The 25,876-nt window shown below is 36.8% G+C and overlaps 2 protein-coding genes across 2 annotated transcripts in view; one reads left to right on the top strand and one right to left on the bottom strand.

Annotated features, from left to right (window-relative positions):
- The window catches only part of hs6st3b (heparan sulfate 6-O-sulfotransferase 3b), a gene marked incomplete at both ends in the record, with an annotated part of 78,230 nt that extends 60,209 nt beyond the window's left edge, over positions 1–18,021 (top strand). The window contains one exon of the mRNA XM_079426895.1: positions 17,307–18,021. Coding sequence (XP_079283021.1) covers positions 17,307–18,021 — 715 coding nt within the window. The remainder of the gene's footprint in view (positions 1–17,306) is intronic.
- Positions 18,022–24,252: 6,231 nt separating this feature from the next.
- Positions 24,253–25,245, bottom strand: LOC306875611 (2-oxoglutarate receptor 1; the record flags this gene model as incomplete). Its single annotated transcript, XM_079426298.1, has 1 exon — positions 24,253–25,245. The coding sequence occupies one exon, from the start codon at positions 25,243–25,245 to the stop codon at positions 24,253–24,255; it is 993 nt and encodes a 330-aa protein (XP_079282424.1).
- Between the last annotated feature and the right edge of the window lie 631 nt (positions 25,246–25,876).

The following is a 25,876-nucleotide window of genomic DNA, read 5'->3' on the forward strand; positions in this document are numbered from 1 at the left end:
GGGTTCATAAAGGAACTGCAGGGGGGTTGTGAGTTTAATGAAAAGCTGACAATTAATTAAATCATAAAAAGTTTAAATGAAAATAAATAATTTTAATCATTTTTATTTAAATAAACAAACTCCCTTTCTTTTTCAATTTTTTCAAATTAAATTATTTTTTTTTATTATTTGAACTGCCTTTCGAGGAAAGTCTCTTCACTTGGCGGCCATATTTGCTACGCCTCCGGGCAGCTCGTACAAGACCTATCAAGACCATATGCTTTTTTTTTTTGTGAACAATTTTTATTTTATTTTATTTAAAGGCAAACTCAAATACACAAATTTAACTCGGAAACCCTGTAAGCACAGCCTTTCAGATTTGTGTATTCGCTATGCTTCTCATCACAGCTCCAAATACTTAAATATTTAGACTTAATAGGCTATTTGTGAACAATTTTTATTTTATTTTATTTAAAGGCAAACTCAAATACACAAAAATTTTAAAAAATAACATACATGAATACAAAAACTACACATCAAAGGGAAGAAACAAAACGACTAAAAAAAACAACATGCACCGAAATCCCCCCCCCGTGGACATAAACTGCAATTTGGGGAAGCCGATACATGCACACAGAAGCGCCCCAAAGGGGACAGACAAAGTACACGCAGGATTTCAACTTTACACATTTTTTTTGTGTAGGCCTATTGCTTTATGGTATTGTTCAGTTATTTTTGTTATAAAAGTTATTAAACCTGTTATACTGTATTATAACAACACTTTTTTGCAACAAAATTTCAATATCGTGATAATACCATAGGCTATACCGTGATAAAAGCATTAGCAATTAATCGCAACGTGCCATATCCCTAATCTCGGATGGCCTGAGGGTGAATAAATTTTCAGCAAATTTCCATTTTTGGGTGAACTATTCCTTTAATACTGTATGAGAAAATATATTAAAGATTTTTCCATATTACACAAGGGTCCACTACAGTTTGAACATAATGTGTCTAGTATAAGCAGATCCTTATAGAGGTGTCCAAGAATCACTCATTAATGCGCTGTGACATTTCATTTCTTCGGTCTCACCTGTTTTCACGCTTCCTGTAGTTACTGCACTCTTTGAAATCTGCCGTGCTGAGCTGTGTTTGGCGTATTGCCTCTAGTCTTTGACAGCTGAGTGTTATTGAGACACATTGTTCCACTCCACGATCGCTCTCCCTGGGTTTCAAGAGCTTCACTGGGCTTCTGATTTCAGACGTTTGGTAAACCTCAAGTAATCTCTAAACACATTTGCCTCAGACTACTTTAGATGAACGGCTGGGCTATTTTTGCTTGCTTGCAGCAAACTTTCCTTAAAGAAATAGTTCAGTCAAAACTGAACAACCTCTTCGTACAGATTTGGAAGTCCTTCTTTGAATACTTGGAAGGTGACTAATGATGTCCAGGTGTCCAGGTGATATGTGAAAATTTTTTCACTTTTTCATAAAAGCATGAAATTTGGTACACTTGTAGAGTTTGCGGCCCTAAACATTTTCAGAAATGGAGCCATCGCAAAAACACCTCGTGGTTGCCATGGCGACCATTTTACTTTCTGCCATAACCAAATTATGTATTTTGTGTCATATCTCCTGAACCAAACATGATAACACAGAAAAGGTGATGTCTACCCATATGTTTGAATAGTCAAGGATTACAATGATACCATATACAACAAAATAAACTGTTCAAGTGAAGAGTTAATGGTGAAATCAGCAATGAGCATCACAATAGTATGGCTATTCATTTTTCCTTTCTTTGATAATTAACTAATATTTTATTAAATAATACATTAAAATATTTTTTTCAAGAATACTATGATATATTTCAGAGATATATAGTGGTCGAATTGCTGGATTTACAAGGGCATTCTAACTGTATTCTAACGGGCTTCATCGCGCAGTGAATGTTTTTGGACTCTCAACACGTGTTTTTTGTTTTTTTCTCTCTCAAAGTTGGATAATATCAGCTCTCCTATCGTCTCTTGGTCCCTCACAGTCACACATAAATTATGTCAGGGGAATGTCTTTAAAATCTAATCAAGGAAAAAATCATACCTTCTGTTGTCTTAAAAAACAAAAATGACGAAAATTGCTTCCGCTTGTGCGTAGCTTGTTACAGTACCAAGTTCTGATTGGCCAGTCGCCGTTATTTAGTTTGTAAATGATCATAAGTAGAGAATTTTAACATTTCATGTGCATGATAAGTTTACGTAATACACAAAATGAATAATCTCTCGTTCTCTCTCAACAACCCTCTAACATCACATGCAGACAGCAACGCAATCAGGTGAACAGTTAATGGTTAATTTAGTGACATTATGAGAAGAATTACAATGAAATCTCAGACGATGCAGAATGAAATTTCAAACATATTTCATGGAAATTTAATTTACAATCACTCTCTGGGGCAAGAGTTGTCTATTATGTTGTCCACAAGGGGGAAGCCAGAGTCCTACATACGGGCAGGTACACGAAGGTGAATCGCTAATATTTGGTGTAACGGGTGGAATAATATTTGTGTAGGGTGTGGTGCAGGTGCAGGCCGGATGGTGACAAGCACGGGCGGGTTTGCGGGTCCAATAACCAAGACTATTTCGGCTCGGTCCAGTACACGTTAAGCAATGTAGCCAATCGCGCTGCCACTGATTGACAGCTGTAGTGATTATATTAAAGGGAGTGCTCTTTGTTTGCTTTCTGTATTTAATGTATTCACAATTTGAATAAATGTAATAGTTTTAATAAATTAGTTTTTTCTACCTCATGTAGGACATTTAATACAGGTGGGGTTCGGGTTGCAGTTTTTATGTCAAATGGGTCAGGTATAGGATTAAATTAGTGTTGCTGTCAAATAATGTGTCGGGTGTTCTGTTAAGTACTGCAGGTGTTGGATGATCATTTCACCAGCCAGGAAAGGTGAACGAAAATACCTCTCTGTGATGTTACCACAAGACATCACTTACTTACAGATCTCAGGCTTCTGGAAGGGATGTAGATTCGTAAGAGTGAGGAGGAAGTAGGAGGGTGCTGAACCTGTGGCTATCTGTACGCAAACATCAATGTCTTGGGTAGTTAGTAGCTAGTGTTGTTTTTGGCGGCCTGTTTTAATTTTAGTTTTATTCTAGTCTTTGTGTGAAGCTGTCATTTTAGTTTTTATTAGTTTTAGTCACGTTCATACTCTTTTTAGTCTAGTCAAGTTTCAGTCAACTAAAAGTCTGAGCATTTTAGTCTTATTTTAGTCAGAATTATCCATGACTATTTTCGTCTAGTTTTAGTCGACGAAAACTGATGACATTTAGTCTAGTTTTAGTCAATGAAAATGGCATTTTAGTCTCTTTTTAGTAATTCTATTTAACCCAGTCAATATAGTATAAGTACCTAGTAGCAGTGGCATACTGTGGGGTTTTAGTCAGGGCCTTCAGTAAGCAAGGTTAGTTGTGTATAAGTTTATAGTGTTTTTTTACTTCATTGTTGTATGTCTGTATTTATGTAGCACCATGGTCCTGCGAGGCACAACATTTCATTCCACTGTATGTCCCCACATGTTGCGGAATGACAATAAAGCTCATCTTCAACTGTAAACATCTTACACATCTCTGTTACAGCTAACGCAGCTACAGTCAGGTCCATAAATATTGGGACATCGACACAATTCTAACATTTTTGGCTCTATACACCACCACAATGGATTTCAAATGAAACGAACAAGATGTGCTTTAACTGCAGACTGTCAGCTTTAATTTGAGGGTATTTACATCCACATCAGGTGAACGGTGTAGGAATTACAACAGTTTGCATATGTGCCTCCCACTTGTTAAGGGACCAAAAGCAATGGGACAATTGGCTTCTCAGCTGTTCCATGGCCAGGTGTGTGTTATTCCCTCATTATCCCAATTACAATGAGCAGATAAAAGGTCCAGACTTCATTTCAAGTGTGCTATTTGCATTTGGAATCTGTTGCTGTCAACTGTCAAGATGAGATCCAAAGAGCTTTCACTATCAGTGAAGCAAGCCATCATTAGGCTGAAAAAACAAAACAAACCCATCAGAGAGATAGCAAAAACATTAGGCGTTGCCAAAACAACTGTTTGGAACATTCTTAAAAAGAAGGAACACACCGGTGAGCTCAGCAACACCAAAAGACCCGGAAGACCACGGAAAACAACTGTGGTGGATGACCGAAGAATTCTTTCCCTGGTGAAGAAAACACCCTTCACAACAGTTGGCCAGATCAAGAACACTCTCCAGGAGGTAGGTGTATGTGTGTCAAAGTCAACAATCAAGAGAAGACTTAACCAGAGTGAATACAGAGGGTTCACCACAAGATGTAAAGATGTAAAGCCTCAAAAACAGGAAGGCCAGATTAGAGTTTGCCAAACGACATCTAAAAAAGCCTTCACAGTTCTGGAACAACATCCAATGGACAGATGAGACCAATATGAACTTGTACCAGAGTGATGGGAAGAGAAGAGTATGGAGAAGGAAAGGAACTGCTCATGATCCTAAGCATACCACCTCATCAGTGAAGCATGTATGGCTGCCAGTGGAACTGGTTCTCTTGTATTTATTGATGATGTGTCTGCTGACAAAAGCAGCAGGATGAATACTGAAGTGTTTCGGGCAATATTATCTGCTCATATTCAGCCAAATGCTTCAGAACTCACTGGACGGCGCTTCACAGTGCAGATGGACAATGACCCAAAGCATACTGCAAAAGCAACCAAAGAGTTTTTGAAGGGAAAGAAGTGGACTGTTATGCAATGGCCAAGTCAATCACCTGACCTGAATCCAATTAAGCATGCATTTCACTTGCTGAAGACAAAACTGAAGGGAAAATGCCCCAAGAACAAGCAGGAACTGAAGACGGTTGCAGTAGAGGCCTGGCAGAGCATCACCAGGGCAAACCCAGCGTCTGGTGATGTCTATGCGTTCCAGACTTCAGGCTGTAATTGACTGCAAAGGATTTGCAACCAAGTATTAAAAAGTGAAAGTTTGATTTATGATTATTATTCTGTCCCATTACTTTTGGTCCCTTAACAAGTGGGAGGCACATATGCAAACTGTTGTAATTCCTACACCGTTCACCTGATTTGGATGTAAATACCCTCAAATTAAAGCTGACAGTCTGCAGTTAAAGCACATCTTGTTTGTTTCATTTAAAATCCATTGTGGTGGTGTATAGAGCCAAAAATTTTAGAATTGTGTCGATGTCCTAATATTTATGGACCTGACTGTATATGCATATAATGCACATATTATACCGCACACAGGCTCTCAACAAACAATGACGGCTGATCAACTATTTTAATAGTAGGCTAGATTAGGGTGGGTTAAATGCAGAGTAAATTTCCCTACATGGTCAGTAAAAGTAATCTGCCAATACACTGGTCACTATGCACATTCAAGTCACTCTAAAATGACGACGCGCCCAAAGCAGCAAAACTGTACAAACTCTGGACATCCACACACCACACCACAGTATTATCAACACACCACCTACACCTCCACAACAATGTGCATGATACAATACTCATCAAATAATAAAGCACTCACCTGTCACTTGTAAATAAAGTCCATAGATCTGTCATTCCATGCCACTTTACTCGGATTTAAAAGTAAACACAGCCAACAAAATAACTTGTGCTCGGTGCTAGCTGTTAGCCAATGATAGCACTCATAGTTGCAATCGTTGAAATGGTGCATAAAACCTTTGTTGGCCTTTGTTAGCGAATTCACTTTGGGTGTAGGTCTTCCTTTCTCAGTTATTCTCTTTTGTCTGCAAAAGAGCGCCTTGAAAAAGACGATTTTAGTAGATCGACAACAAGATCTGGTGTAGGCACCGATGACTGCAGCTGTCATTTTCTTTTCGTTTACTTTCATGTTCGTACCTTAGAAATCCCTGATTAAAGGAGCGGTCTACCGCTGGGGGTAGCACTGGGCACGTAGCTGGACCCAGAGGGCGGGCTGTCGTTGAAAGTAAAAATTTGATTGGCTGATGATTCTGTCACTAATGCTTGTAAAAAGATGTAACGTTTTTCAACAAAAGGGTAGCACTATCTGTAGTGCTGGCCTCAGACTTTATGTAGGATGTTCCAGTTCAACCTTAAATAAACTAATCATAGGCAATTTAGTGGACATTACACAAATGAAAATGATACCTAAATAATCAATAAAAACATTTGTCACACAATTCTGTTTTTTATAGGGCCAGCAGAGAAGGCCCTGCTTCCCCTGACGGCCCACCACTGCGCTAGTAGTATAGACGAAACCAAAATTTTCTTTTAGCCAAACCCATTTCAAACAAGGTTATCTTATTATATTATTGTTACCTTATAGACTTAAGAATACATCCATTCCAGACAAGGAAGACGCTCTGATTTGAATTTACAACATTTATTTTACCAACCAAACATGTTAACATATTTGTTGTCGTCTTCTAAATAATGCCGCGAGTGGGGCTTGAGGAAGTGACGTCGCCTGCGTCTGCGCAGTGCAACCTGACGCAGCTTCAGAAGTGACACAGGAAACAGAAATACTGCAAAATAATAATAGTAATAATAACGCAACCAAACGAGACAAAATAACATTATAAAATTTTGTTTCGTCTCGTATTAGTCAACGAAAATGAAGAGACATTTTAGCATAGTTTTTATCTTGCAAAACACATTTAGTCTCATTTTTATTCGTCAACAATATTGCATTATATATTTAATTATCATCATCGTCACATGACCGGCATTTACGTTGCGTCTCATCTCGTTTTCGTCACGTGATAAAGGTTCGTTGACGACGATATTTAGTCACAATTTTCGTTGACGAAAGCAACACTACTGGTAGCCAGTGCAGGGAGATAAAGAGAGGTGTGAAGTGGGCTCTTTAGGGCTCATGGAAGACCAGTTGTGCCACTGCATTCTTAAACATTTGTCGAAGTTTATTTGGGCATGATGGAAGTCCAGCTAGAAGAGCATTGCAATAGTCCAACCTAGAAATGACAAGGGCCTGGGCAAGAAGTTGTTCAGCATGCTCTGTTTGGAAGGGCCTGATCCTCCTGATGTTGTGCAATGCAAACCTGCATGATCGAGCTGTCTTTATAATATGGTCCTTGAAGGTCAGTTGGTCACCAAAGAATAATTTTTGATGAACCTAGCAGGATGATGAAATCATGCTGTAGAGCGGAGTGGCAGGGAAAATGAGAAGCTCAGTCTTTGCCAGGTTGAGCTGCAGGTGATGTTCTTTCATCCATGCCGAGATGCTTGTCAGGCAGCCTGAGATCCATGTAGCTACTATTGGATTGTCTGGTTGAAATGAATGATAGAGCTGTGTGTCATCAATGGTAGAATTTGGTAGGAGAAAACATGTGCTTGTATAGTGGTGATGGCGCAGTGGATAAGACACATGCCTTTGGTGTGAGAGACCCGGGTTCGAATCCACTGTGAGACACCAATGTGTCCCTGAGCAAGACACTTAACCCCTAGTTGCTCCAGAGGCGTGCGACCTCTGACATATATGGCAAATGTAAGTCGCTTTGGATAAAAGCGTCAGCTAAATGAATAAATGTAAATGTAAATGTATAATGGGTCCCAGTGATGAGTGTATATGGTGAAGAACTGATCCCCGAGGAAACCCTGTGACCAGTTGATGTTCTTTGGATACATCTCCTCCCCAGGAAACCCTGAAAGACCTACCTGTGAGATAATATTCAAACGAGTGGAGTGCAGTTCCTGTGATGGCAGACAGGAGAATCTGATGATTCACAGTATCAAAAATGGCAGATAGATCCAGCAGAATAAGAACTGATGATTTGGAATCAGCTTTCTCTAACTGCAGGGCTACAGTGACCAACAGCAAAGAAGTCTCAGTTGAACGGCCACTGCTGAAACCAAATTGGTTAAAGTTCAGGTGGTCATTCTGTGAAAGAAATAATGTAACTGGGTCTATAAAGGTGTGAACCAAATGGTCCATGCCATTAGAATAACAAAGGAACAGCATTCCTCAGGAGCGTCTTGTAGATTGCAGGATCTCCAGAGTGAAGGTCCTAACAGTATTGTTTCTAGCCCTTTTGTCTTCAGGTATACAATTATATCCCACATTCAGAACTTTGGGAGAAGCTAGGATTCATACAAGGGTTAAGATTGTTTGAAGGAAGACATGCTAACATCGCTATTGAAGAACTGCTACACTACCATCTTCAATAAATTCTTCTCCCCAAAAAAATTTGGTCAAGCATACTTAATTTTTTTTATATTAGAGAAATCTATTACATTGATGAGCCACCCAAAAGATTTCTCATCAAAAATACAGTAAAGATGATGATACATGGGGCAACTTTTTACGTTAGAAGGGGTAGTATGCACTGGCCTCTCTAGACAGATATTGTCTTGACATGAAGTTAAAGTGGACTAATTGAAAGAGAACAACTGCACACTCACTTAAGCATAATAAATAGCCTATGCTTAAGTGAGTGTGCAGTTGTTCTCTTTCAATTAGTTCATATTTTTTCCTTCAACTTGCAACTCTATAGGTGTGCGTTTGCTTTGCCTCACTTGCTCAATGAAGTTAAAGTGGATCATAAAGTGTCACTTGCTGTATTTACAGAGATGAGAAATAGGGGTCGACCGATATGTGTTTTTCAGGGTCGATGCCGATACCGATTATTACAGACTAAGTAGACCGATAACCGATATATTGAACCGATATATATGTCTGGTGTAAAAATGAAAATGAATGTCAAAATTAAGAATAACAAGGGCTCTGACACAAAAACGGCCTTCCCTAGTGTTGGTTGCACTTCTTACTCTTGTCTTCCCCCATGCATCCATCTACAATAAGGGTAATATATAAAGAGAGAGTTAAAAGTGGGGCCACTGCATGCTTCATGATTAAGCCTATGAATACTAAATACTACAGATAAACAGCTTGGGGAAATGTAAGTATTTGGCTTCAATAATTTACATGTTAGAAATGTATGTGTAATAGCATAACCTCTCATAATTCTTCATTAATTATTTTCGGTTGACTAAATCATAACCTACAAGAGGTGACTATTCAATTCATCATCTAATGCACATCAGTTGATTAATTTAAAAAGCGCAATGTATATAATAAGTGTAAATAATTGAATTGTCTTCATAGCTCCATTGTAGAAGTTAAACTCTATTTTTTGGCAAACAAATGTGTTTACTATTAAAATTAAAACATGTAAGAAATAGCGTATTGTGTGATTGTTCTTTTAAACAAAAGTTGTAATAATTGTAGTAGCATTAGTAAATAAACCAAACTTTTATTTTGACGGGTTGCCATGAGGACCTCTTAAGTTTCTGTAGCCTATTTATGATATGACGTGACGATCGTTTTACTCAAACGAAACAGTCAAATGCTCATGAAGTAACTCTCAGACTCAGAGCAGTTCTGGGGATGATGTTCATGTATTTATGTCCTCATTTAGTGACATGGCAGATGCGGAAAACACCGCGAGCGTCGCGCACTTCAGTGTGTGTGTGTGTGTGTCAAAACCGCGCGTCTGTGCCATTCACATATACAGAGACACGCCGAACATGCAGAATTCATATTTAAATAGTCTTTTTGCAGCTTAATGTTTACAGATAGTCCATATCATGAGTCGATTTAAGTGTACTGACCTACTTTTAATTAATTCATCCAAACTTTGACAAATTTCGTGACTCCGCGTTATACAGTAAATTCCATTTATATGACTGGATTCCGCAATTCCCCCTGCGTTTCCCCCATCTCGGAAACCATAAATAGATAATACTGAGGTTTTTACAACTTCAGTGTAGTGGATTGTAATTTATTGCAACTTGTGCAAGGTCTGCTGCTGCCTTTGAGAGAGAACTGATGCGTGATGAAGCAGCACCAGTTAGCAAGAGCTTTCGGTGTGAGAGTGCCTTTAATCTTCCACATTGATTGGTCGGACTCCTGACTCTCAACAAATCAGATGCGCGGTGGGCGGAGACTGCTCTAGGCCACAGAGTGGTGAGTTCCGACAGGCTGCATCAGAGCCAAATAGCGCGTTTCAAAATTAAATAATTTTATCGGCACATCGGTTTTGAAAATGACCGATACCGATTATCATAAAAAATTTTAATATCGGTGCCAATAATCGGCCAGGCCGATAATCGGTCGACCCCTAATGAGAAATGGGTGGGTGAGGGAAGAGACCTACAGAGGAAAGATGGAAGGGTGAAAGGGAGCATAGGTTTGCCTAAAAGTAACTGGTAGAGGAATTGGTGGCACACAGGTAGTAATATGTAGGTTAAATATAATAAAGAAATGAGCCGAGATGTCTAGAGGTTTTACCAAATGTTGTCTGTGAAACAGCTGCATGTGTAAATTAAGTCAAGCTGGTTGCCTGATTGTTAGTGCTTGTGGTGGTAAGCCATCTGAGATTGAAATGAAGCTAGGAGTGAAAGTCTGCAGTGTAAGGCTTCTCCAGATGGATTTCGAAGTCACCAAAGACTACAAGTGTACTACCATCCACAGAGAATGAGGACAGCAGCCCATACAGCTCCTCTATAAAGGATTATATATGACCAGGAAGGTGATAAATCATTACAATATGGAGTTTAATTACTCAGTAGTTGAAACTCAAAGCATTTCACTGCTGGTTATACTCTGTATAATTGTGTATGTGACAAATAAAAATCTTGAATCTTGAATCAAAAGAATGTTCAATGCATAGGGAAGAGTGGGTTGACTATTTCCAATTACTAGAAATGAGAAGACCAATACCCTTCCAAACTGACTGGGCGTGTAAGAGAAAGGGAATTTGTTAGAGAGAACAGCAGGGGTCGCGGAGTCTTCTGGACAAATCCAGGTCTCAGTCAAGCCCAAGATACTAAGAGTAGACTGAGAAGCAATGGCCAGAATGCAGTTTGTTGACCGCTGACTGACAATTCCAGAGACCCAGAGAAAATGCAGCAGATGAGGTGCAGATAGGACACAGTTTAGCAAGATTGCGTTGCCATTTGCATGTGATGTTAGAGCATTGTTGAGAGAGAACAAGAATGTATTGGAAACATACTACCGCCTACCTTACTCTACCTGAGAGGTAAGGAAAAATACACTTAATATTATATTTTTTATATCTCTGAAGTAAATTATTGTATTCTTGAAAACAGTTCTTTATTGTACTATTGAATTAAATATTATTTAGCTGGTGTGTGGTGGGCGTTCTGGCGCAATATGGCTGCTGTCGCATCATCCAGGTGGATGCTGGACAGTTGAGATTGAGATTCCCCCTTCCATGTAAAGCACTTTGAGTACCCAGAAAAGCGCTAAATGTAACAAATTAATAATTAATTAATTAATTAAAACATCATTTTATTGAATAAAATAGTAGTTAATTATCAAAAAAAAAAAATTACTTTTGTAAATGCTGCGATACTGTGATGCTCAGATACAGTTATTTCCTTCTTACATTGCTGATTTCACCATTAACTCTTCACCTGAACAATTTATGTTGTATAAGGTATCATTGTAATCCTTGACCATCCAAACATAGGGGTAGACAGCACCTTTTCTGTGTTATCATATTTGGTTCAGGATATATGACACAAAATACATAATTTGGTTATGGCCTAAAGTTAAATGGTTGCCATGGCAACCAGGAGGTGTTTTAGCGATGACTCCATTTCTGAAAATGTTTAGGGCCGTAAACTATACAAGTGTACCAAATTTCATGCTTTTATGAAAAAGTTAACATATCACCTCAAATTTTGCACATATCATCGGGACTATAAGTGGTGTGGTTAATTTGATCAAATATAGCAGTGTGTAACAATTATATTTTCCCTAATTGGGTATTTATTGGTATTAGAATAATTTAAGATTTTTTTCCCTCTTCTGTATATGTAGAGATGTTTGTATGTGTTTTTGTATAGGTACACAAGTCAGAATAATGTAAGTTTATGGAGGTGTATATGTATTTAATTGTACTGTGTGTGTGTGTATGTGTGACATTTATAATGTTACTACAGATTTCTGTTTCAAATAAATACTGAACTGAAATCTATCAAAAAAAAAATGTCCAACCATTTTCTTTTTGTCTGATAATGATAAAAATGTGTTATTTGAGCACTAAATCAGCATATTAGAATATCATTTCTGAAAGATCATGTAACACTGAGGACTTGAATAATGGCTGCTGATTTAAAAAAAAAATTGCAATAATGTTTTTTTGGGAAATAATATAAAGTAATATATAATAGTAATATATCATAATTTGGTAATAATAAATGCAGCCTTGGTGAACATAAGAGATATTTAAAAAAATTTAAATCCTTTCCAAACACAAACTTTTGGATAGTAGTGTAAAAGATTTTGTGTCCATATGCATAAAAAAAATCATACATTAATGAGATATTTCATACAATATTTCTATAATCAAATTATATGACTTTAATATAATGACAACATAAGAGTCAATGTGTAAGGAGCTTTTTCTGCACTCTAAATATCTCTCTTTATGGTTTAGAAAGACAGTCCATCAAAATCCCTGAATTCATTTCTTCCTGTTACTATAAGCCAAGAGAGACAGGCAGTATATTCGAAGTCATTTCCCAGGTATTCAGTAACATTTTGTGGGCAGAAATGGGTGCTTCATGGAACAGTTGTGGGCTATGTTTCAATTACATATCATCGAGCAGAAAGAAACGAGCACAGCTCACCACAGTTGCACCTGGGTTGTGCTTGGCTGAGGTAAAGGGCCGAACTGGAGCCGTTTGAGGCTATTATACTGTGACACTGATGGTGCTCACCATGACCTTTTTGCAGTCGGCTTGTTCTGACACCACTTCCTGCATGTGTTTGTGTCCCTGGGACAGGCTAATGAGAGAGTGTCTGCACTCCACCCACTCTGAAAGACGAGCTGGATATAGCTGCTGCCGGCAGGGTTCTAATCACACCCAACAGCCTGACACCCTGTGTGTGTGCGCTAAACCCTGACATGTCTCCCCTCCCACTCAACATCATCATCGTGTAACGCTAGCTACTGATTTCCACTGACACATTTACAAATATGAGCATCTCTTTTCTATTTATGCTTCCTCACCGGAGTCTTCGTAGTTTCATTTATTCCTAATTTAAATGTAATTTGTGTGTGTGTGTGTGTGTGTGTATATATATATATATATATATATATGATATTATATTTTTAGAATACTTTTTCCAGTTGCAGGTTAAAGATGACTTCAGATACAAATTTCTTTTCTTTGTGGTGTGCTGTGAATTTGGGAAACACCGGGGACTTATGCTTCACCTTTAAAGTCCAGGAAGAGTTAAAAATAAAAAAGCTAATTGATTTAATCAGTAGTGCACCTTACTTGTCTCATATTGAACACTTAATCTGTGCAAGTTAATCCACATAAAAAAATAAATCTTTGTTTTATGTCAAAATCGGAATATTTGCTTCCCCGGTCATTCACAACCTGATGAAGTTGGTCACAACCACAACCACACAGACTTAAACTCTTCAAAAGGGCTAAATCCAACCTGGTCTCATGCTAAATCAGTGTTGTTATTGTTAACTAAAACTATTAAAAATCTTTTTATTTTTATTATTTAAATAAAGCAGAAATAAAACTTGATTACAAATTTAAACTTAATAAAACTTAAAAATTAGAAATTGCCTAGAAGGACTAAAATTACTACAACTAAAACCTAATTTAGGCTAAATAGAATAATAAAATAAAATATAAATATAAAAATTAAATGTCTAAACTGGAAACTGAAAATATAGCAATAATAGCTCATTCAAATAATATCAATTAATAAATACTATAAAATAAAATAAATACTAAAAAATAAAATAAATACTATAAAATAAAAATAAAATAACACTGGACTAAACTTTCAAATTATTACTCCAATTCAAATTATATATGGTATTAAAGCTACATTTTTAAAAAATAAACAAATAACCAAATGTTATTAAAGAGAGAGTGCAAAAAGAGTACATCTTCCAAACTGCATCTTTACTTTACCCAGAGACACTCTGATAAGTGTATAAAAATTATTTCTCTTTTAGAGCGGTCGGCATGCAATTTTGCAAGAAACTGCATACTTCATTTACCAATGCAAGTCATGCCAAATCATATCCGTAAACAGAAAAAGATCAGATATAGACTTATTATTGGTACAGTAGATAGCAAGGTCTGCAGCTCTACCATTGGAGAAAGCATAACAGCCAGCTTGGATCACGTGTGCCCTAGTAATCATATTACAGCCTTGACGTCAGTGAGCTGTACAACAGCCAAGTCGCTGTTTGCAGGTACTAGAAATGAATGAGAAGTGCTGTAAAATGAATCTGACCAGTCACAAAATTGCAGTGACTTCTCTTATATTTTTTTCCCCCTAGTTGTAAACTCTAAAAAAAGGTCAACCCAAAACTAATACTTAATGGAAAACATGCCCTCTCAGAAAAAAATGGTACATAAGTAAGGTACAAAGTTGTCACATTCGTACCTTACTTACCCCTAAAAGGATGCATTTTAGTACCTTGCAGATATGTGTTTGTGCCTAAAAGGTAGATTTTAGTACCTTTTGAAGAGCTACTGCCCTAGTGACAGCTAAGACTTTGTTGAAGATTTGCCGATAGGCTGTTGAGTGATTAAATGTAAGCTGTTTTCCCACAAGATTTTAGCATTGAAACCTCTTATCTTTGATATTCATTAAGAAGAATGGTCTCAGGTCTCCTTCCCTGTGCACTGCAGCATTCAACAGGAAAAATATTTAATTGTACTGATATGTAGCCATGAGTTCATATTATAACATTTGATCTTATCAGACCAGCAATCGTTATATCAAATGTTAGTGACTTGTAAACTTTTGTTACGTTATTATGCAACAGCTTAATATATAGATTTTAAACTACAATTGGGCCAAACATTACATAGTGTATCTTTAATTCAGTCCCCAATTATTGTAAACTGTCTTGTCAGAGGTACAAAACAGTCAAAGCCCTTGAAAGCTTCAGGAGTCGGAGAAGGTGAGAGAGAGGCTGTATTCTCTATCCCGGGCGTCTGTCCTCTCAGGGGGAACATCAGAACTACCTCATTCACTATTTTTCCAGCACAGAGGCGGTCGCCACCTGCCTCAGTCCCATTCTCCATCAGACCATGACTGTGCCTGGTTCCTCTCTCTTCATTAACGCATCGGCCTGCTGCTAATAAAACTGTGGTGGCATCTGTTCCCTCACGTGTCTTCAAACGTAAGCGCAAACGATAACAGTTGTGATTAATGTACAATGGCTGACAATCTAATTGACTGTGAATGTAGCTCTATGGCTGTATCTTCAACTGTTCTTTACAGCATCATACAACTGTAACTTCTCTTAATAGATACTGTTACAGTTAGACAAAGTGAACAAATAAAAATGGACCCCATTGTTTTCTTAATGCACTTTCCTGTCATTCAGTGAGTCATTACAAACATATGGGAATCCATATGGGCTATTGGATTACATAAACCAATAGCCAAATACTGTAGCTATTTCGGCATCATTTTATTACATTTTGATTTTCACTGGCTCCCTTCTGGTGTGTACTGTAATATGATTCCCAAAATGCATTTTATTCTGTTTCACCTGGAAATACACTGTTACACTAGAATATACGTCAAACCCTGCACATGACATGTAGGGGGAAAAAATTATATTGTGGCCACAAGTTAAAAATATGCTTCCACGACTTCTTATTTGTGGCCATATTCTATTAATTTGTTCCCTTGCTTTAGTTAAATTGTGGCCTCATCAATGGCCACCTTGTACTAATTAGTTCCTTTTTTTTAGTTACATTGTGGCTGTAATATAAATAAATTGAAATAAAGAAACAATTTGGAACAACGTAGCTAATATTTAACTAAAACAAGGGAACAAATTAATGTCAAATTAATTTTCCTCTCGCATGTCAAGTGCAAGTCTGTAAAAATGGGTAGGACACAATAAATTCTGTATTAGCAAATAAAAAGATTTCACAGACATTAAGTGCTATGCTATGTAAGTAGACTGTATTAGAAAAACAAAAATGAACAATCTTTAGCTTCCATAAAATTTTGGTTTAGGTTACACACTAAAAAAGACACACAGACATGGTTTTCGTTCTTGAATTTTTAGTCATTTATTCAGCATGTCACTATTTAACCTACAAATGTCCTCCATGGTGCACTCCTGAGGACGGATGAGTTGAAACATGTATCAGTTTTTCACCCTTCTGTGTCTGTCCTCTAGTTTACAAGGATTGAGAAGATGGTCTTTCTCTGTAAGAGATGCAGTGGTGTGTGTAAAAAGAATATGTTCTGTTTTGCAGCCGCTCTGTGCTGAAAGTGCTGGTGCACAGTATTACATTGAATAACTGAAATGATGAAGCTAGATGACAGATTGATAAGTTCATCACGGTTGTAACAGTTTTTTTTTTTTTGAGAAAGAATCATACATAAAGCTCTGCAGAATATAGAGCTGTTCAGTCACTATGCTAATTCGCTCACCAGAAAGGCTAATTCTCCATGGGTTCTGTCTAGAATTTCCCATGGGTTTTTAGTGTAGTTTTTTTTACTTGAAAAAAACTTTTGTTTTAAAACATATTCAAGGACTTTAAACACCACGACGATGTGAGTTTGCATGCTTGATAAATTGTGTTTAGCAACATATTAGCAAATAATGCTACATTTGCATTACATCGAGTCATTTAACAGGAAAATTTATCATATTTACCTTCACTCTGCAGATATTCAGTCACAATCTTTACTCATAAAAACTGTTTTAATTTCTGAGTAAAATAGGACCTGTTCTTAACGTTTGAAGAGACTTTGACGTTTTGTTCTGTAACATAAATTAGCAGCTAAATAGCTAACAATTTGCTATGACTTCAAACAACACAAGTATGTTTACATTCTTGATGAGTTGTAGTTTAGAAAAGTATTAGCAAAGTGTTATTATTACGTTGTGTTTAGTCACTTTAGACACCACCCCTCATAATGTAGAGCGCTTTGAGTGCTTAGAGAAGCAGAAAAGCGCTATATAAATGTAATGAATTATTATTATTATTATTACTTTGGCAATGTATTAGCGAAGTGTTTATATTTAATTTTGTTTTTTAATGCATTTACAATGTTTACCTTTAGAAATTCTGCAGATTTTCGCTCACAATCTTTATTCAACAACGGTTTTATGAGTAAGCTTAGGCCTTTCATGTTTTGTTCTACAACATGACTTACAAACTAAATTGCTAAAAAGTAAGTAAAATGAAGTAACTTTGTGATTTTAATTTCAGGAACTTCTACTACATCACCATGCTGCGAGACCCTGTGTCACGTTACCTGAGCGAATGGAAACACGTGCAGCGTGGTGCCACCTGGAAGACTTCTCTTCACATGTGTGACGGCCGGTCGCCCACACAGGACGAGCTGCCCACCTGCTATAACGGAGACGACTGGTCAGGGGTCACACTGCATGAGTTCATGGACTGCCCTTCAAACCTGGCCAACAACCGGCAGGTGCGCATGTTGGCCGATCTCAGCCTGGTGGGCTGCTACAACCTCTCCACCATGAACGAGAGCGAGCGCAACCCCATTCTCTTGGCCAGCGCCAAGAGTAACCTGAAGAACATGGCCTTCTATGGCCTGACGGAGTTCCAGCGCAAGACGCAGTACCTGTTCGAGCGCACTTTCCGTCTACGTTTCATTTCCGCCTTCACGCAGATCAACAGCACGCGTGCCGCCAATGTGGAGCTGCGTGACGACATGCGCAGACGCATTGAGCAACTGAATTTCCTGGATATGCAGTTGTACGAGTTCGCCAAGGAACTTTTCCAACAGAGATACCAGTTCATCCGCCAGCGTGAGCGGCAGGAGGAGAGATTGAAGAGGCGAGAAGAGAGACGCTGGCTCAGGGAGCGCCGAGTCAACCAGAACAAACAGCCCAGTGTGGAAAACCAACCTCAGGTCACCACAACTGAGGACTATGCCAGCCAAGTGGTCCATTGGTGATACCTCTTGGAAACATGCGCTAGGACACAGAGAACGTAATGGCTCACTTGAGGAAGAGTAGGTCACATTTTGGGCTGTCTTTCAGTTTAGCACTCTGAGTTTTTTTTTTTTTGTCATGAAGCCTGCAAAAAAATAAATAAAAAATCATTGCCTTGACCAGTATTTTTTTTACTTATTTTCCAGGAATTTTTTATTAATTAAATTACATAAGAAGCAAAATTTTAATTCATTTAGACTTGTTTTAAAAAAAAACATATTTGAATTACATTTATTTTTCTTACCCTTCTTTTTTAGTTTTAAACATTAAAAAATAGTTTTACTGCTAAAAATCAACACACACACACACACACACACACACACACACACACACGTTTACTTAGCTATCTAAATGGGGACATTCCATAGGCTTAATGATTTTTATACTGTAGAAATTGTATGTGCTATTGCCCTACACCTAAACTTAGCCCTCACAGGAGACTTTCTGCATTTTTACAATTTCAAAAAAACTTAGTTTAATTTATTTTTAAACCCGTTTTACAAATGAGGATGTCCCCAAAGGGAGGTTTTTGGAGATTTTGTCAGGTTTACCTCACTTTTGGGTACAAATTTGTCCCCAGAATATGGTTAAGCAGGTACACACACACACACACACACACACACTCAAAATTAAACTTGAGAAGTAAACTCGAAAGTGAGAAAAATAGACTTGTATTTGAAGATACAATAACTCTTCAAAATTTTAGGTTGGTACTTTTTTAGAATGTTTTTTAAAGGCTGTCATCAATCAGTTTGTTCAAAACTACAGTAAAAGCAGTAATTTTGTGAAATAACATTGCAATTTAAAATAACTGTTTTCTATGTAAATATATTCCTGTAAAAGCTGAATTTCAACAGCCATTGCTCCATTCTAATAGGCTGATTTGGTGCTTAAGAAACATTTCCTATTATTATTAATGTTGAAAACAATTGTGCTGCTTAATATTTTTGTGTAAACTGTGATTTTAGTTTTTTCAGAATTTTTTGATTTATATAACGTTCGAAAGAACAGCATTTATTTGAAATAGACATTTTTGTAACATTACAAATGTCTTGTCACTTTTGATTAATTTATTGGGTCATTGCTGAATAAAAGGATTAATTTCTTAAAACTTGCTGACCCCAAACATTTGAACAGTTGTGAATATTCTCTGAGAAGTGTTAGTATTTTGCTTTGCACAAAATTTATTAGATTAAATTCAGCTTTGTCATTGTGCACAGTGCAAGTACAGATCCAGCTTTTCAGTAATTAACATTTTTACATTACAATTACTCATTTAGCACTCAGATTTAGTTTTTCGATATTTTTACTGTAAAACATGGCAAAAATACTGATTAAGAAAATGATTTTTGCAGTGTGGTTTATTCAGGATTTCTGCTGATTCCTTTGCGATAAAATAAAGGCTGCAATGTATATAGACTGAAAAAGGCTGCGATGTATATAGACTGAAAAAGGAGGATTTGTGCTCATTTGCCAAGCAACCTCCAACATCTTTGAGAAGGAACAACAAACCCTACACCACAGAGTTATATAAAGCTACAGCCCTGGAAATGTGAAGGGTGTACACTCAAGATGTGTTCCTGCATTCAAAATCTGCTAGGCAGTGAATGGAGTAAAATGCTGACAAGTTTTTAATGCTCAGGCCTGTTGCCAGTAAAGATTCTCAGTAGACACTCTCTCTGCTCTCTCTCTCTCTCTCTCTCTCTCTTTTAAAGAAGCAAGCTTGCAGCATGGAGACAGTTTGTTCTGAGAATCTCTAGTCTCTAGTATAGTTTCTCAATGATACATTGTACAATTCAGGGTTGGCAGATTCCGTCACAACAAAAGCCTCATCTGTTGACACAGTAGCAGATAAATTTTACAGTTGCTACTGTAAACACTATAAGATATTTAAAATATTTTTTCAAGTTGTTTTTGTCAAGTATTATTTATTGGAGTATGAGTTGCACAAGATGAACACTTAAAAAATGAAATAAAATGCAATGAAAATAAAAGTTTAAACAAAACAGACAAACAAAATGAGACTATTAATAAGTTAAAACACAATGCTTATGACTTGAGAGATTATGTATATAATGAATACAAAATAAATAAATAAAAATTGAGAGACAAAAGATTGCACACAGTTGTTCAAAGTTCAATTGCTTGTCTTATCAGTTCACATTTGGCCTGCAATGGAGCTGTATAAAGACTTTAGGAATATTTGTACACAGGATGAATCCAATACGAAATGCATTAAGCAGCAAGAGAAGTATATGTTTATTTCAGGCAGATTGGATGAGTGGATGAGTTTTTTGTTTCTTCCCCAGAGCTGTTTCACACATTTCTGTAGCCGGTCCACACTAAAAAGACACAGGGAATGAAACACTTGTGGACTTTACATCCTTGAACCATTGGCGGTTTAAAAGAAAACCTTTTTCTGGTCCGTGCTTTGTGGCACCTTTTAAAAACTAGATCCACAGATGCTGTGTGCAAATGAATAAAAGATACGAGCCCTGCTGATGCAAATCACATCTGTAAAATAAAGGGTGATTTTTGTATCCCTAAAAGCAAATAAACTATGTATTGCTCATTGTGGTTATGGAGAACATGGGAATGCTACATTTAAAGATCAAAGTTTTGGAATGCAGTACCAGAAATGTATGATTGCAGACCAAAAAAAGACAATAGAAGTTTACGGTTTTGTTTTCTTTGTATATGTTGTTTCAAATGCTTTAACTTGAATCTGTGCTGCTATTTTTTTTTTTTTTACTTTTTTTATGTGAGGCCAGAAGGCCTGAGGTTATGTACCAATGTAAGTTTGTGTGTATCTCTGTGTGTGTGTGTTCTGAAATGAATATAATGTTGCAATGTGTTTTAATTGCTTTGTTCACTTAAGTGCAATATGATATTAAAAATAACCCCTTATAAGTCTGTACATTTTGCTGTTTTGGCTTGTTTGATAAATTTTACTTTTAATTTTATTCATTCTTACATAAAGTAAAATAACAAATACCACAAGGACACATTAAAGGAAAAAAGTGATGCTCAAATTTGTAAAATTCTAAATTATATTAACCACAGGCTGAAGCATTAAGCTTTTGTTTATGCTGCATATTTCACACTTCAATGAAGTTTTAGTTCTGCTCAGAGGTCTGGCATCACTTGTTTGCAGGTGCCATCTGGTGTGATATTTTGTATCTAATGTAATTGTATTTTCACAGAAAGTGTGGTTTAAGTGTCCAAATGGGGAAAAATCTCAAAGGTCCCATAGTCTCTGTTTTTGTGATTCAACCACTAGAGGGCAGAGCAACTCCACCAATGTTTTACTGTTTCCCATTCTTTATACAGAGTTAAGAATACTGTAAGTTGTGTGAACACCTTGAAAATTGCATTGATTGCTCATAAAATGTGTTTTGATCTTAACACAAACAACTGCACGGTTCCGCTTTTTGACTAACTGACTAATTTTATTGAAGTCATTTTACATTACATTGAAGTATTTACCTTTTAAAAAAGTTATAGGCTACAACTAAGCAATTTTTTGCATGTTTTAAATAATGTCCACTTACATGAGATGAGGACTCCTAAAAAAAGTTGTTTTATTCTATACAATGGTGGTCCCCACTACTGACCAGCCTTATACTCAATTTACCACAGTACTATTGGTTGTAGAATATCTTAATGATGGGCAACAAATACATATGTGATTTTTGGGTACTCATAACTGAAAACCATTATTTAGCACACCTTTATAAGAAACAGTTGGAGTGACCTTCTAGAGAAAGGTCAACTTGCTCTACAAAATTACATTCCACAATGACGCATTTCTGGTAATTTAGCAGAATGAAAAGATGCCATGTTAAAAGGCAATGACTGATTCATCCACCGGTTACCTGAAAACCGTTTTCCATCTCATGGTCTGCTATGGCACATCCTGATTATGTCCTTAGTGACAGAAATTGTCCAGTTGTCAGAAATATAATTTTCAGAACACTTGAAATAGCTTTTTCACTGAAAGATTGTTATGTCTTTGTTACTCAAGTCTTAGAGAGAGAGAGAGAGAGAGAGAGAGAGAGAGAGAAGTAGTGTAAAAAAAAGACACCTGCATTAGTGCCCGAGTATGGTTTGGTAGATATACATACACACACACACACACACACACACACACACACACACACACACACGCATACACACACACACACACACACACACACACACACACACACACACACATATATATATATAATAAATCTCTCTCTCTCTCTCTCTCTCTCTCTCTCTCTCTATATATATATATATATATAGTTACTGTGTGATAACAGGAAATACAAATTATTTTATTGTTTGTTATGCCAACAACAATGTCAATAATTAACCTATAGTATTAACAGATGAACTTTGCCATTGTTACTTCTGTGCAAATTAGATTTCCTTTAACCATCACCATATGCACAGGAGAGCACAATAGAGCTGTTGAGTCACAACTTCAGTTTGCTAATTAGGTTATTTGCCATTGCTTAAGGAATATTTCTATGGCTTTTTATGGTTAAAGTCAGTGTTAAAGTCCACATTTCATTTTGCAACATATACAGGAATTTTGAAACTATTGTGTGCTTTAAAAGAACATTATCGCTTACAAGTTGCCAAATCCAAACTACACCAAGGAAATGGGTTCGTGATTGACTGTTATCTTGTTAGAAACTTACATTTAAATCACAGTTTCAAACTTCCTGTTTGAGATATTTTTATTTTTGTCATAAATAAAAAACAGTATACTACTATTTATCATCCATGAATCTCTTCAAAGAATGCAGTGATATGGAAGAAGTGCAAGTGATCTCTTTTGATCTCAGTGACTTGAATTTACATGTGAGTGTCTATTTGTTACAAGTGTGCATTTGTGTAAATATGAATGAATAACTGAATCAACTCGACTGATATGATGAACTGAACTAACATCATTGGTCAGCAGATGTTTATGCACAAAGGATATGCTTTGTTCATTTCCACACCAGTTTTCTGTCTGTGCTCTGATGGTGTGTATACTGCATTTGGTGTGGAAAAGTATAGGATTTCTCCTAAATGAGCTCATTTACCTTGTTTTTGACAGTCCTTGCAAACATTACAGTGGAGCAAAGAACAATGTTCATTGTTGCTGAAAACTGACTGAGCTGAAGGAATGTCAGGCCACTTATACTAATGTAATAGCCTATCTAATGTCTACTGTAGTACTTCTGGGATTGAAATAGCTGGAGAATAAGATTTTCCAAGACTGGATGAAGTCTCATGGATGGGTGGAGAAACTTTCTAAATGAATTCAAAGCATATGACCCAAATGACCCAGAATCATTTCTAGATGAAATGTTTCAAATAAAACATACATAAAGTTTTTTGCAACATTAAATCATTTTTTTCATATATATATATATATATATATATATATATATATGGTTTAATACTTTTTTATAATTTAGATGTATTTAATTAATAATATTTACAATTTAAGTTAACTTAATTATTGTTTGACTCTTTTTTTCTATAATGTTCACAGTACAGAACAAAGCAGCAGTAATACAGAATACAGTAGTTAAAATGCTATTACCCACTATTTTACATTTTGTACAAGTCTGTCAAATGATACCAGTATTAATATACATATATACACAACTGTTCAAAGCTTGGGGTCAGTAAGATTTTTCTTTAAAAAAATGAAGCCTTTTCCCCAGTAAGGATGCATTAAATTGATTAAACAATAAAGACAGTAAAGACATTTATAATGTTACAAACATCATTACATCATTATCATTATAACATTTAGTTTTAAAATAAATGTTGTTCTTTTGGACTTTCTATTCATCATGCAACCTTGATAAAAAAATCTATCATTGTTTTCACACAAATACAAAGCCGAACATGTGACTTTACCACTGGTAATTAGAATAAATGTTTCCAAATCAGCAAATGAAAAGTATTATTAAAACACCCTGTGACTGGAATTCAGCTTTGACATGACGGGAATAAATTACATTTTAAAAGTTTTAAAATGACACAATATTACTTTTTTTTTTTTATACTATATTTTTATCAAATAAATGCAGCCTTGGTGAGCATAAGAGGCTTCATTCAAAATCCATTAAAAAAATCTTACCAACCCCAAACTTCTTTATAGTATCTATGAGCAGTACATATGCAGTATATACACACTCTTTATATCAGATCCTCATGAGATCTTTCTTTGACTTGTTGTTTGGAGAGTGGATTACAAATATAGTGCTGCTTGTGCTCTCCTTCCGATGCACAAAGCTCCAGAAAGCCTGCTGAAACTTGTCTCCTGCCAGTGTATACAGTGCTAGGTTGAAGAAAGTGTTGAGGCCAGCCAGGGGTCGTGACAATATGTATGCTGCATGGATGCCTCTCCTCTGCATGCATGACACGCCAGGTCTGCGCAGGCTATCCACCCTCAGTAAACGCATGATATGGTATGGGAAGAAGCACAGCACAAACACGACCAGAATCAGAATGGACAGCATGCGGGCTCGGGAACGACTCGGCCTGTTTCTGAATATGCTGCTGCCCAGAGAGCCTGCAATGTGAGTGTAGCTCCAGCACACCACCAGCAATGGCAACACATATCCAAACACTGTGAGTATCCAACCATACCACCACACCACCTGTGGATCATTACTGGCGAAGTCAAGGCATTTTGTCATGTTGTCCTTCTGCTGTACAGTAATCATCCCCAGCATCGGGCCGATCTCCACCAAGGAAATGGCCCAGACTGCCAGACAAGCCAAGATGGCCCATCTTTTCCTCCGGATCTCAGCAGCCTTCAGTGGGTGCACCACTGCGATGTAACGGAAGATGCTGAGGCAGGTTAGGAAGAGGATACTGCCGTAGAGGTTGTAGTGGAAGCAGAAGCGGATGAAACGGCACATGAACTCTCCCAGGGTCCAGTTTCTGGTAACGTAAAACTGGATCAGCACAGGTAAACTCAACGCATACAGCAGATCAGCTACTGCAAGGTTCACCATTATAATGCTGCTGCTCTTCCAAGGCCTGAGTTTTGCCAGGTACGTGATGATCACCAGGAAGTTTCCCACAAGTCCAACTACAGAAATGATGCTGTACATCACTGGCAGATAATAAGTCTTTATGTAGTCATCAATTGGAAGACAGTCAGTTGAATTCGTTCCCAGCCCCGCCATTACTTTCTCTTGCTTCTTGAGAACTAATACAGAGAAGTGACAATTTTTACACTGAAAATGTAAACTGATTTATTTAATGAATAAAGGTAGTTTTATATCACAGTATACTGTATATAAGTACATAATTGAAAAATACAGATCATAAAATATAAACATAAAAACACACCGTACAGTTATCATGGTACATTGATGCATTCACTGTATCAGATAGTAATATAGTTTGATATATAAGGTTTTGGATAATTAATGATTATTCACACAGCACTTAAAAAACAGATTTTTTTGTTCAACATTTGTTCATTCACTGATTTGTTCAGTGGCACTTTCTGCATGTTAATGTCAATGAGGTGCCTTTTGTGTGTTATGAATGAGTCATTGAATCATTTATTCAATCGATACGACGAACTGAACCAACAACAGGAATGGCATGTTGTTCAGTGCTCAAAATGTGCAATTTTAAATTCGTGAAGACGAATCACACACTTCAAAAAGTCTAACTCTAATAAATGAAAAGTATGATCAGTACAAGTGAATGAATGCTGGCTAAAAGTGGCGCTTAATGGCCACAAGTGGCCTTTATTGGAATAGAAATTTCATAAAGAGGCAGAAAAAAAATATGAAGCAGTACTGT

This window comes from Barbus barbus (genome assembly GCF_936440315.1).
Source record: "Barbus barbus genome assembly, chromosome: 10".
Lineage (NCBI taxonomy): Eukaryota > Metazoa > Chordata > Actinopteri > Cypriniformes > Cyprinidae > Barbus > Barbus barbus.